This window comes from Canis lupus, chromosome 18, assembly GCF_011100685.1.
Source record: "Canis lupus familiaris isolate Mischka breed German Shepherd chromosome 18, alternate assembly UU_Cfam_GSD_1.0, whole genome shotgun sequence".
Classification (NCBI taxonomy): domain Eukaryota; kingdom Metazoa; phylum Chordata; class Mammalia; order Carnivora; family Canidae; genus Canis; species Canis lupus.
The window spans coordinates 18,306,345-18,318,639 of record NC_049239.1 but is presented as its reverse complement, the minus strand read 5'-3'; the positions used below and the strand labels follow the sequence as shown (position 1 = coordinate 18,318,639).

Here is a 12,295-nt window from a genome sequence, read left to right as displayed (position 1 = left end):
CACATTCTGGGCCCTTTTATTTGAACTCTTGTCCGTGAGGTTTCCTTGCACATGTATCTTTCAAGCCCAGTAAAGGTCACGTTTAAAACCAGATGCGAGCCTTCTCTGTGTGACACTAAAACAGCATGATTCTTTTCGCACAAAATTACTTGCATCTTGGCAGGGCTAAGTGGTAAACTCAATTAATAAGTCCTGAAATGTAATTTCCATTTCTAGCCGTCATATAGTTAAGCTTCAGTTTTCCGACCAGGGAGAGGTCCTGCTTTCCATTTAACCTCCAGGTGTCGGTGCTCAGGGTCCCATTCCCTTCCCCTGAGACACACACTGTGCCATGAAACACACTGCGGGGGACACAGTCGGAAATCCGGGCGGGGTGCTGTTCCCTTCTGGGTGCTGAAGCCGGGCACCACACCGCGTGGGGGGCGCATCGGGCATTTATGTGGGGAACCTCAGCAGTCTACACCCGCAAGGAGCGCATCAGGCTCCAAGTTGGCTGAGCCGCACGGGTTCGGTTGTTCTGATCACATCAGTTGTTCCAGATGTGCGGAGCCCAGGGAAGGGAGTGGGGTCGGCAGTGGGTGGTGCTGCATCCCCTGGGGCCTGGCTCTCGGAGATGATTGATTCGGGCCTCGCAGCCTTCCTAGGACCCATCATGTGCAGAGAAAGAACTTAGTCCAAGAGCTGAGACAGACACAAGACAGGAAGGCAGCACCACATTTCTTCTTCCTGCTTTATTTTTTTTTCCAGAAAACAGTTACACTCAGCAAATCAACAGTGCACTTTGACTACCAATAAGCAAATTGTCAGAGGTGAGGGAACCCAAAAGAATGTACGAGATTTTAAGCGAAAACAGAGACGTAGGACATGGACACACTGTGTCTTTTTTGTAATTTTTCAAAATAAGGAAATAATTACTGTGAATGATTCTCAAATGACCACCGGTATCACTAAAACATCCCCCATGGTTAGGGGAAAATTCTACAAAAACTCTGATACGACCATTTCAAAAAATTTTTTAACATCGGTGCCTCCCTTAAAAGCACCTCAGGATGCCCTCAATATTTTGAGAAAATTAAAAATGGACTTTTGGAATACACATGGAGCTCAGTCTTTCACTAATTTCACTTGCTGCATGCTCGACAGGGGTAGCTCTACTTAAAGTCTTTATTCTTACTGCCTAGATAATTTGTATTCAGCTGCTCTAAACATACTAAGCAATCTTGACTCTAACCGTAATAATATATCTTTGTCACTGGTGCTGTTAATTCTAATGATTGGTCCTAGGCTGTTCCTCCCCTTCCTTTAGGAATGGTACCTTCCAGTCTCTCCATGTGCATGAAAAGTGACAAGCATGGGTCCCCATATTTCTACTTATTGGGCCACCCTAAAGACACGGTTTGTAAAATCTGCATGAATATTATCTTTCTCTAATGAGCTTTGGTTTTGCATTGTTTGTAACTGATGTATAATGCTTTCTCTTTGATAGTAGCTTGTCTAATTACTGCTAGGGCTCTGGAAAATATCTAGCTGAGACCTTACAAGTGATAAAGATAGGATTTGTGGGTTCATGAAAACTTGGGATGCATCCACTTCTGGGAGTCCAGCCCAAAACAGCCCCAGCAAGAAGGAGCTATAGGGAGGGTCCAGCAGAGGCAGCACCAGCCAGCCACGTTCTGCTCCACACACTTCCAAGAATCTTCCCTGGGCTCCGGTACAAGTAGTTAAATTGATTTCCTCTCAGCCTGAGTTAGGATAGCTCCAACCCAAGGCACCCCTTGGGCACTTGACAGACAACCACGGTCGCCCAACATTCTAGCCTTAGGATCCCTAAAGTCCTCCTGGCATCATGATATTTCCCCTGCCTGCCCTGTGTCAGCTTTCCACTAAGCACTGGAGCTTCTCACCTTCCTTCCTCCATTCTCAGTGATGCACCAAGTTTAAGGAGGGGGAAAAAACACCAACTGTGACTTTTTCAAAAAGAGGCATAACTTCAATCTGAACAATATTTCCTGCCATTTGAAAAAGAATACTCTCAAGCATTGGCTGTATTTTAGCCTAGCACTTGGAAAAAAGTCTTACAGGGAAAAAAATAATAATCCTATACATAAATAAAGCAGAATATAGATGATAGCCTTGCAAATATGGTTCAAGCAACTTTTCACCCCTCAAACACATCCCTAGAGTGGCCCCCGTTCCCACTATCAAATCCACTGCAGGATCCACAATTTAATAGGTAGAACTGGGATTTTAAAATGTCAGTTTGACTTTTCAGCAGAAACTGATAGCCATGCTCAGTCCCCATGGGTAGGCATAGAAGCATGAGTCACATTGATATGTTTCTCAATTCAGGTTTGATGTGACCCCATTCATACTGTCACAGCCATGGCTAAGCATCACTCTACCCATCTCTCTGAATCTTTCCTGAAACATATTTTTCCAACTATTATGAGCCTGCTGATCGCCATCAAGATTGGTTTAAATTCAACATGAAGGATAATATTATTCACTAAGCGAATTGTTTGATTGGCCTACTGTTAACTCCTTACTAAATACTTTTATACTGATATAAGTATCACACACACACACACACACACACACACACAAATTGCAATTGTTCCTTGAGGATGTCAAAAAAAAAAAAAACAAGTCTTAAACGTATCATCTCTCTGAAGTGTTTGTACTCAAGGATGTTATTGATCAGGGGGAAGCCTGAATCAGAGCAAAAAGGAGAAAACTCCAATTTACTGGAAAAGGCATAAAGCCATGGAATAATTATCAGGGAAATCCAGTCCATTGACCATGGCTTACAGAGGTATAGATTTGTGTTCCTGACAAAAGAAAGGTATATGCTTGCCATTGAATTTACTTTAACTCATCTATAATCCATGGAACTGAGTCAACCAGTTCACCAGAGTCACAAGAGGGCCCTTTGTGGTTTCCATCCAGTCCCACCAACATCTATCAGACACCTTCTGCAATGCTGGAGAATAAAGGTTAATAGGAGAGTCTCTGCCCATGTGCATTCATAAGCAAGTAGGAATGACAGGGAGAAAACCAGGCAATGGGGCAAATATGCCAAGTATTGGCAGAGGAGCGATAAGAACCCAAGGGAGATGATATCCTAAATCTGCTCAGCAGAGTTGTAGAAGATTCTATACTAGACAAGAGGTGACATGCTAGCTGGGCCTTGAGGGACAAGTATGATTTCACCAGTGTGGGCAGGAGGTAAGGCCATTCTGGGCAGAGGAAACAGTTGGAGCACAGCCAGGGCGTGTATTCAGAATGGCCATCACATACACTGGGACAGGAAAGGCACCAAAGGAAAGAACATGAAGGTGAACTCAGTAAGAAAGGGCCTTGTACGCCAAGCAAAAGAATTTGGATTTTATAGAACCAAGATGTCACTTAAAAATTGTTTGAGTGAATGGTGAAAATATCCACATTTGGAAATTTTCTTCAATTCTGTTTATGTGGATTTTAGAAGAAACTGGGGGCAGTTAAAATGTTATTAAAAACGTTGAGGCAAATGATGAGAGGACCAGACTTGGGGGAGCGATGGTGGAAATAGCACATTGGGAATAGATTCTGGAGATATTCTAACCATTCCATTGACAGAAGTCACCAAACTGGTGAATAATGAGTATGAAGGAAGAGATCCTGGAGGAGGTTTGTGGCCCAGTGCTTGTTAGAAGATGACACCTACAGGTGAAGGAAGAAGTTTAGAAAAACAAAGATAATGTGGTTAGTTTTGGACTTGTTGAATTCCAAATGCCCAAAGGACTCTTACTAACAGGGCAGTTGGATAAGGCACTCAGGGCAGGAGCCAGAGCATTTGGGGAGTCCCTGCAAGGACAGCGAGGGACAGGCTCTCACAGAGACCCTCTATGGACAGAGAGGAGAGTCCTTGAGACATGGTCACATCCATGTGGCAAGTAAGAGAAGTCGGTGAAGGAGATAAGAAAGGACAATCTGAGAAGTAGGAAAATAACCGAAGAGAAGAATGATGGGAGCCGGAGAGAGGGTTTTGGGGAGGCGACAGGGAGAGTGACCCATTTTCTTGATGAAAAAGTGGTTGCTCTGCCCCAGGATGAACTGGGGGCAGGGTGAGGAAAGGGGTGGGAAGAAGTGAGATAGCAAAAACTACAGCTCCTACTTAGATTCAGTCCCGGGGTTCAGCCTGGTTTTTCTGGTTTGTTTTTTCAGAGGGCAGGGAAAGGCAGGGTACAAGGATGAATGACACCGGTTCTCCCCTAAGGGAACTCTGTGTGTAGAGAATGTTTAAGGAAAACGTGGTGTTTTTGGTTCACACACACAAAAAAATGCTCTTTAATATCACTCATTAACCTCATTCTCAAATGCATTGTGTTATATCCCTGGATTGATGCACAAAGTATTTTGAAAACAAGCATGCTCTGCTTAATTTCCCTTGCTGAGAACACATTTACCCTTTGAAATCTGGATTCCATCATCAAGACTCCACTCAAAGTAGCCCCTCTGTCACCATGGTAACAGAGTCCAATGACCGATTCAATCCTTCATCCTCTATCATAGTTAACACTAGTGATCAGTATGTTGCCTGGATCTTTCTCTTACTGCTCTGATTGCCCCTCCAGAGTGTCCTTTGGCTCTCTTTCCATCCAGTAACACCGCTCCCCAACTTTTCACTCAGGATCTCACTCACCTCCATGATTCCACCTGTCACTACTGTGCAGATGACTCACTTCCCTTTTGCTATGTCTGGCTTCATTCCACAACTCCACCCTGAAACTTACCACTGCCTGCTAGACATTTCTAGCCAGATGCTTTGCATTTGTATATTCAAAATTATACTTATGAACTTCCCTCCTGATAATACTCCTCCTTTTGAATCACTTATTAAGGGACTATCAATCCTCCTCATCACCCAGCTCAAACCCAACCCCCTTCCCTAGATAGATAGATGATAGATTAGATAGATAGGTGATAGATAGATAGATAGATAGATAGATAGATAGATAGATAGATGATAGATAAATAGATAGATGATAGATAGATAGATAGATAGATAGATAGATAGATAGATAGATAGATCTCTAGTTCCCAAGTGGGAGTGATTTTATGTCCCTCATTTCTCACAATGGCTCTCTCTTCCATTCCTATTGTCATTCTACTCCAGTTCAGGTCCACTCCCCAAGATTAAATAACCTTCTATCTGTTTTCTGTACTGCTATGGCCAATCTTCCCAGGTCATTGATGCCAGAGCAATTGATGTCCCTAAGGACTGTCCCACTCACTTTTTATACACACACACACACACACACACACACACAACCTTAAAGTAGTCCCCAGAGCCATCCCTGTTTGGCCCCACCCAAATCAGTCTCATCTCTTCTCTCTCACAATCTCCTACTTCATATCTGTGCTCCAGCTACACTGCAACACTGCCATTGCCCTATATTCCCACCTTTGTGGTTGGACACATGCTGATCCCTTGGCTCGAGAAACCCTTTCCCCAAATCATGTCCTCCTTTAAGAACCAGGTCAAAGGCTGCCGCCTCCATGAATCCTTCCCCAAGCCCACTAATCAGAAGTAACCTCCCACTCTTCTGAAATCCCATAGCCCTTTATATCTTTCTGTCCCCTCTTACTCTGTTTTATGACAGAGTTATCAATATCCACATCCTTCCTCCTCTTTATAGAATTCAAATACTGGTCATCAACCAGGTTATTAATATGATGCTTTACAGAGTGAACGAGTAGGTGAATGAATGACTAAAGGTTTGCAGGATCAGAGTTATTACTCTGACAGCAAATTTCAATGTAAGCTTTTGTAGATAGCTGCAGAAGGCATAGGATGATATCCCAGGTTTCCACTGATTGTCTCAACCTAAACCAGAAGTAGGGTCTGGTGGTGGTGGTGGTGGTGGTGGTGGTGGTTTTTATAAATTCCTGCCAGTCTGCTTGACTTATACTGTATCTCTTTCTGTTAGGAGCAGAGTGGAGGAAAACTGGGCTTATTCAATGTGCCAGGCAATCGTTTCTGGTTAATCTAGGTTTTATTATTTCTATAAGGTATTTTCTCTTAAACTGTAGTTCTGACCTATGTTGCCATTACGAATTATAGTTTAACATGCTGGAGTTGCTTCTTTGCTATGGAAGTGCCATGTATAATATAGTCTTCTAGAGACTTCAGGGGACTGTGAAACAAAAGCTAATGTTAGATCTATCTGCGTGGGATTATGTGCCTACCTTCCTGCTGTGAAAAAGAGACCACTCTGAAAAACTCTCCAAGCTCTTTGTCTAGCCTCCTGGGTCTATATCAAGTTCAAGCGAAATGACCTATTTTATGATATGTGCCAGACATTCTTTGATGCTGTGGGGGCTACAGAAAATAAATGTGGCATTGTCTCTTCCTCCCCTCCAAGAGCTCTCCACCTCATTAAAGAACTGCAAATACTGACTTGGAACAAGTACAAGACAGTACAAACCCAAATGATAAGGGAATTTGAGACAAGAAAGGAAGATAATGACCAGAATAGTCAGACAGGGCTCCTTGAAGGAAGCCAGTCTTAAGATAACCCTTGAGAAACCAGAGGGTTTGGGATGAGCAGAGAGAAAGGCAAAGGGTGCTACAACCTAAAATAGAAATAGGAGACTATGGGAGCTGATTTTGATACTAAGAAGCAAACGACTCAACTACAGGCAGGATCCCTTCTGAAAAGCAGAAGGGATAGAAGGGCAAGAAGTCTGAATGCCTGGAAGAGGCCAATACCTAAAAACCAATGGCAATGAGGAGGCACAGAAGATTCTTGAGTGGCACACTGATGTGGTCAAAGAAGTATTTCAGGGATTACAGAGAACGTTTTTGGAAAGAGTTTGTTTCATTTTGTTTTCAAAGAGTTTTCCATCTTAGCTACCCATTAGAAATACCTGGGAAACTTATATTTAAAAATTACCCGTAGAGGCTTCTCCCCAAACCAATTAAACCATTGGGAGGGAGTAGTGATTGCCATGGGTGGGAGAGTAGGCTCAGGTATGCTGTGATTCTTTTTTAATATGCCTCAGGTCAATGCAATGACTAGCAGGGTTGTGCATCACTGATGAATCAGTTAAGGAGGTAAATCAAATGAAGAGGCCATCCCAGTAACCTAGAAACGCAGGGATGGGTTAATGAGGTGCTGAAAACAATCGAAATGAAATACAGGAGAGTTGACAATATCAAGAATCTTGAAAGAAGAGTCATTAAGACTTGGTAACTGATGGTGTAAAGGGAATAAGAATTAGGGAGGACCGAAAAATCATCCCCAAGATAAGATACTAAGCACTGGAGAAGATGGCAGAGCCACTGTCAGGAAAAAGAAATAGGAAAATTCAGAAATGATGCCATTAACAAGACAGGTGACCTTTCAAGAATTACTTAACTTCTCAGGGCCTCAGTTTTCTTCTCTGTACAATTATAGGATTCAGTTACATGGTGCCTTTAAGTACCAGCATTGAAAGTAATGTGAGTGAACTTATCTAGTGGGGGAAAGGCAAATTGGACATCCACATGCAGAAGAATGAAACTAGACCACTCTCTTGCACCATACACAAAGATAAACTCAAAATGGATGAAAGATCTAAATGTGAGACAAGATTCCGGCATATGGGATTTTAAGAGATGCAGATAGTGATTCATAACATGTAGAGTAGTGCATCTCCAGCAGGTAAAACCCAAAGGGCAGTTGGGGTCCTCAGGGAAGAGCACAGAAAACTGGGGGTGAGAGGAAGGCCAGGAAAGGAGAATAGGAATCCAGAATTTCCCTCATTGCCTGCTCCAAGCTCTGAGTCACCTCCCTGCTACCCTGTGACAGGTGAGCTGTGACACGGTGGCCACTGTCCCTTATAATCCCAACTTTAATGTATGGACATGGTCGTCTTTTATATGACTACTTGGAGTTGCTTTCATACATTGGATTTTTCTGGAGAAAGATTGTCTCTTGTTAACATAGCGCCTTCAAAAAATGAATTGGGTCATTTTGTCATTCATTATGAATATTCACTAACACAGAGAAAGCAAGTAGCAGGAATTCTTAATGTCTCTTTCTATATTCAAGATCTCTCTCTTTTTTTCATATAAAATGCCAGAAGGAAGAAAAATTATCTTTTCCAAGTGAAATACATCTGTTCAGTTGGCCTTTCCCATTATTTCCATCAAGAGCTTATTATCCCTGGGCATACAGCAATCAATACAGTAGCTTGTTTTGAAAGTGAAATATTAGGCAATGCCCACCCACAAAACATCTCACTGCTTACTCAGCTTGTGAGGGATTGTTGGCTGCCTTTCAGTTTGTCAAATACAGTAAAACTGAGTCCCAGTCTTTCTACACCCAAGGCTATAGGGCACCGACAAGCTCTAGCTAAAAAGCCCTGGGTACTATGGTTGGGCAACAAAGATGTACAAATGGCCCACAAGCATATGATAAGATGCTCAGCATCAGTCACCATCAGGGCAACGCAACTCAAAACTGCAATGAGATCTCATCTCACACCTGTCTGATGGCCATGATTAAAAAAAGAAGAAGAAGAAAAGGAAAGAACAAGTGTTGGCAAGAAAGTGGAAAAATGAGAACCCTCATTCTGTTGGTGGGAATGTATAATGATACCACTACTATGGACAATGGTATGGAGATTCCTTGACAAAATAAAAAATAGAGCTACCAGCAATCTCACTCCCAGGTGTGTATCCAAAAGAATTAAAGATGGGATCTCAAAGAGGTATTTGCACATCCTTATTCTTTGCAGCACTCTTCACAATAGCCAAGAGGTGGAAGCAACCCAAATGTCCATCATGGGTAAAGAAAAGTGGTATATACACATGATGGAATATTATTTGATCTTTAAAAAGGAAGACTTTCTGTTGCATGCTACAACATGAATTAACCTTCAAGACATTGTGCTAAGTGGAATAAGCCAATCACAAAAAGACAAGTACCTCATGATTCCACTTCTGTGAGGTAGCTAAGTAGTCAAGTCTTAGAACAGAAAATAGAATGGTTGTTTCCGGGAGTTGGGAGCAAGGGGGAAAGGGAGTTTGTTCAGTGGCCATAGGGTTTCGGTTTTGTAAGATGAAAAAGTTGCAGAGATCTATTGCACAACATGCATATAGTTAACACTACTGTACTGTATACTTAAAATGGTTAATATAGTAAATTTTATGGTTTTTTTACACCCTTCCCGCCAAAAAAGAAGAAAATGCCACAAGGGGCTTTTAGGAGAACCTGCAGCTCTAAAGCTTTGGAGTTCAAAGCACAGAGGACGTCCCAGCTTCTGAGCTTTATTTTGTAATTTGCACTGATGTTGGGCAGCGCTTAGGGCAACTAGATGAAGGGTGATGAGCTTCTTAAAGGAGCAATCAGTAGGAGAAAGGCCTCATCACCACAAGCTTGGCATTAGCACCCTTGTCTCTTACCAGGGTTTTGCTTGCTTGTCTAAAGTTGCTTCTTAGGTTCTTGCCTTTGTTTGGTTGATTTTGAAGTGAGGAATTGGCTTTGGAGTCCCGCCAGGGAGTGCGGAAGTAGGACTGCATATGTAGAAAAGGAAGTTCCTGAGTCTGGTGTTGTTTCAATGGTTCACTTATTTATATTCCTTTGTTTACCACCTTTCACAAAGGCTTCTTTGAGACAGTAGGTCAGGTTCAGTGGGGAGGAGGTATGTCCATTGTCCTGCCAGCTGAGCTAGGTAGGAGCTGGGGAAACAGACAAACGCTGGTAGAAGACAATCCTGTTTCCCTCCCCCAAGAAGTTCACAGAGAAGAGAAAAGTGTTCCCTTTGTCATCATCGGGAGCCTCAGGTGGCAAGAGGTGGTGCTCCCCACACAGTGACAGGTGATGTAAATGGAAACGCACCACCAGGTTATTTAGCATCACAAAATGTGACATGAAGATCATAATAATCTTTGTGCCTTCCTGTGAAAAAAAATGTGTTGAATTTCTCTGCCTTATCTCCTAGTTCTTTAGCTACTGGGTCACTCCTCAAGCCCAGAGCTCCATACTAGCTCCCTGAGAGAACTAACTGGTGGCTGAGGACAGAAGCCATGTCTACTAGCTCGGGTGTCCAATGCTTGGCATCTGATGGTTCCTTGCACTGCATTGTATGAACGGATGAGTGAATGAATGAATGAATGAATGAATGAATGAATAGAAAGGAAATAGCAGTGTCCACCTGCCCTCCAAAAGACTATGGTGTATTAGGCAAGAGAGAAAAACAAGTACTCCTATGACTAAAGGAACATAAAAATAATCACAGCTCCTAAAACACAGTAGATACCCTCAGATGAAGAGGAGCGCAGTAGACTAGGCTGAGAGGGGGCACGCTGGGGGGAGTCTTCTTTTTTTTTTTTTTTTTATGATAGTCACATAGAGAGAGAGAGGCAGAGGGAGAAGCAGGCTCCATGCACCGGGAGCCCGACGTGGGATTCGATCCCGGGCCTCCAGGATCGCGTCCTGGGCCAAAGGCAGGCGCTAAACCGCTGCGCCACCCAGGGTTCCCTGGGGGGAGTCTTCTTAAGGAAAGAATCCCTGACCTTCCAGTCTTCAGCCTTCCAGGATGAAATTAAGTTGTTTTAACTAACCACAGCACCTTTTGCCTAGATTTAGACTACACCGCTCCATTTAAGTCTATGTATGTGCTGGGTGACATGACTGCGTTCTAAGAATGAGCCACCACGTTGACCCGGTAGACCTGGTTTCCTCCATTCCAAAGAGGGTGCAACATAAATACAGTTCATAAAAGAGAGTAGTACTGGATCCAGGCGATTCTGAGGTCGATCTCGTGGGAGTAGGAGCGTGCTTGAAAATCACAAAGCTAGAACTAAGCCTTTAATACCTCACAGCAAGCTCAAAGTTCAGTTTAGACTACTGAACAGAAGGCAACAAAATCCAGTCAATTATTTCCACCTCTATTTCTCCGCAAAGAGTAAACAATTTTCAGCTGAAATTTTTTTCTGACTTAGCCTTTTCATCTTTCTTCTCCGTCTGATCTTTCCACAATCCACTCACCCCAGAATGTGGATGCTGCCACTTTGAAACAAGGAAGGAACATGCAGTGTGGAGAGGGAGCTTAGAGAGTGAGGGAGAACAGCCTCAGACTTCAGGTCCTGCTAGAGACCTGAGAGGAGAAAATACAGGAAGGGTTGACTCTATTTTCCCAAATTCCTGGTTAGTGGATTCCACCTGAGAGAAAGCATTTAGGGGCCTTAGCCTCACTCTTGGATCTCCAAATAGATACATAGTCCCCTGGCAGGTTCATGACCTGTCAGTCCCATGGGTCCCCACCCCCTTTGAAGGCAAGGACAAGGAAAGGGGAGGGAAGGGCAGAGAAGGGAACCCCCCACCCCCCGCCATCACCTGCTCAGAGGATGCCACAAGCCTGGGACATGTTCTGTAGTAAGAGTCTCCTCATCAACTGCTCAAGTGAGCTGTCTGAAAGGCTAAAGTTCTGGAATGAGTTCCTAGAAGAGGAATTAAGAAAGGCTGTACCTTACAACTCCGTTTTGACAATGTTCCTGCTGTCAATCTGTGGCTACGTCAGTTCTCAAATGATGCCCTACCGGGAACTCTTTCTTGAGATAACTTTTACTGAGTTTCACGAATTAATACATATGATAGCGTATCTCAAATACAGAAATAGTCAAGAAGGAAGAGAACTCTTTCTCTCTTTTGAAAATGTAACCATTATATTTTGAAACCTGGTTTTTTTTTTCTTTTCATTTGACAGTATTTTGAGACTAGTAGGGAAATTGAATATCCTTCTTACATCATTTTCCATGACTCCCTTGTACGTTGTTATCTAGATTTATCATTTAACGAATCCCCTATTTAGACTTCTCTTCTTCATGTACTTCTCCCACTGTTGTGATAAACACTACAAAAAATACCCTCGTAGCTATACTGCTCCTCTATCTTTGATTATTTCCTTAGGGAAACCTCTGAAAAGCAAAACCAGTGGGTCAGAGAGTATCTGCATCCTCATGGGAACATGGACAACATCAGGGGAGTCAGCTTTGGGACCTACCCTTGAGTGAGGAAGTAAATTTGTTATTAAAATATCTTTTCCCATAGCCAAGCATTGTGAGCCCTAGCAGAGGCCCTGTGATCTGATAAAAAGTGTCCGGGATTGAGAGTCAGCACTGCGGTGGGTGGAAGGCCAGGCTGCCCCTCACTCCTAGCAAAATGCCTCAGGCCCTGGCCTCAGCTCTCTGGGGCTCCCCCACCTCATTTGTGACATAGGGAAATGGCTGACCATCCCTCCAGCTGCAAACACAATTGCATACTAT

The 12,295-nt window shown here is 43.2% G+C and overlaps 1 protein-coding gene across 7 annotated transcripts in view; it reads left to right on the top strand.

The window, feature by feature from the left end:
* MAGI2 (membrane associated guanylate kinase, WW and PDZ domain containing 2) overlaps positions 1–12,295 on the top strand; it is a 1,330,046-nt gene that overhangs the window by 1,263,346 nt on the left and 54,405 nt on the right. For 3 of the 7 annotated variants that reach the window (XM_038562826.1, XM_038562831.1, XM_038562830.1), the window contains one exon: positions 1,307–1,395. The exons of the other annotated variants lie outside the window; for them this stretch is intronic. In XM_038562826.1, coding sequence (XP_038418754.1) covers positions 1,307–1,395 — 89 coding nt within the window. The remainder of the gene's footprint in view (positions 1–1,306; positions 1,396–12,295) is intronic. 7 annotated transcript variants of the gene reach the window in all.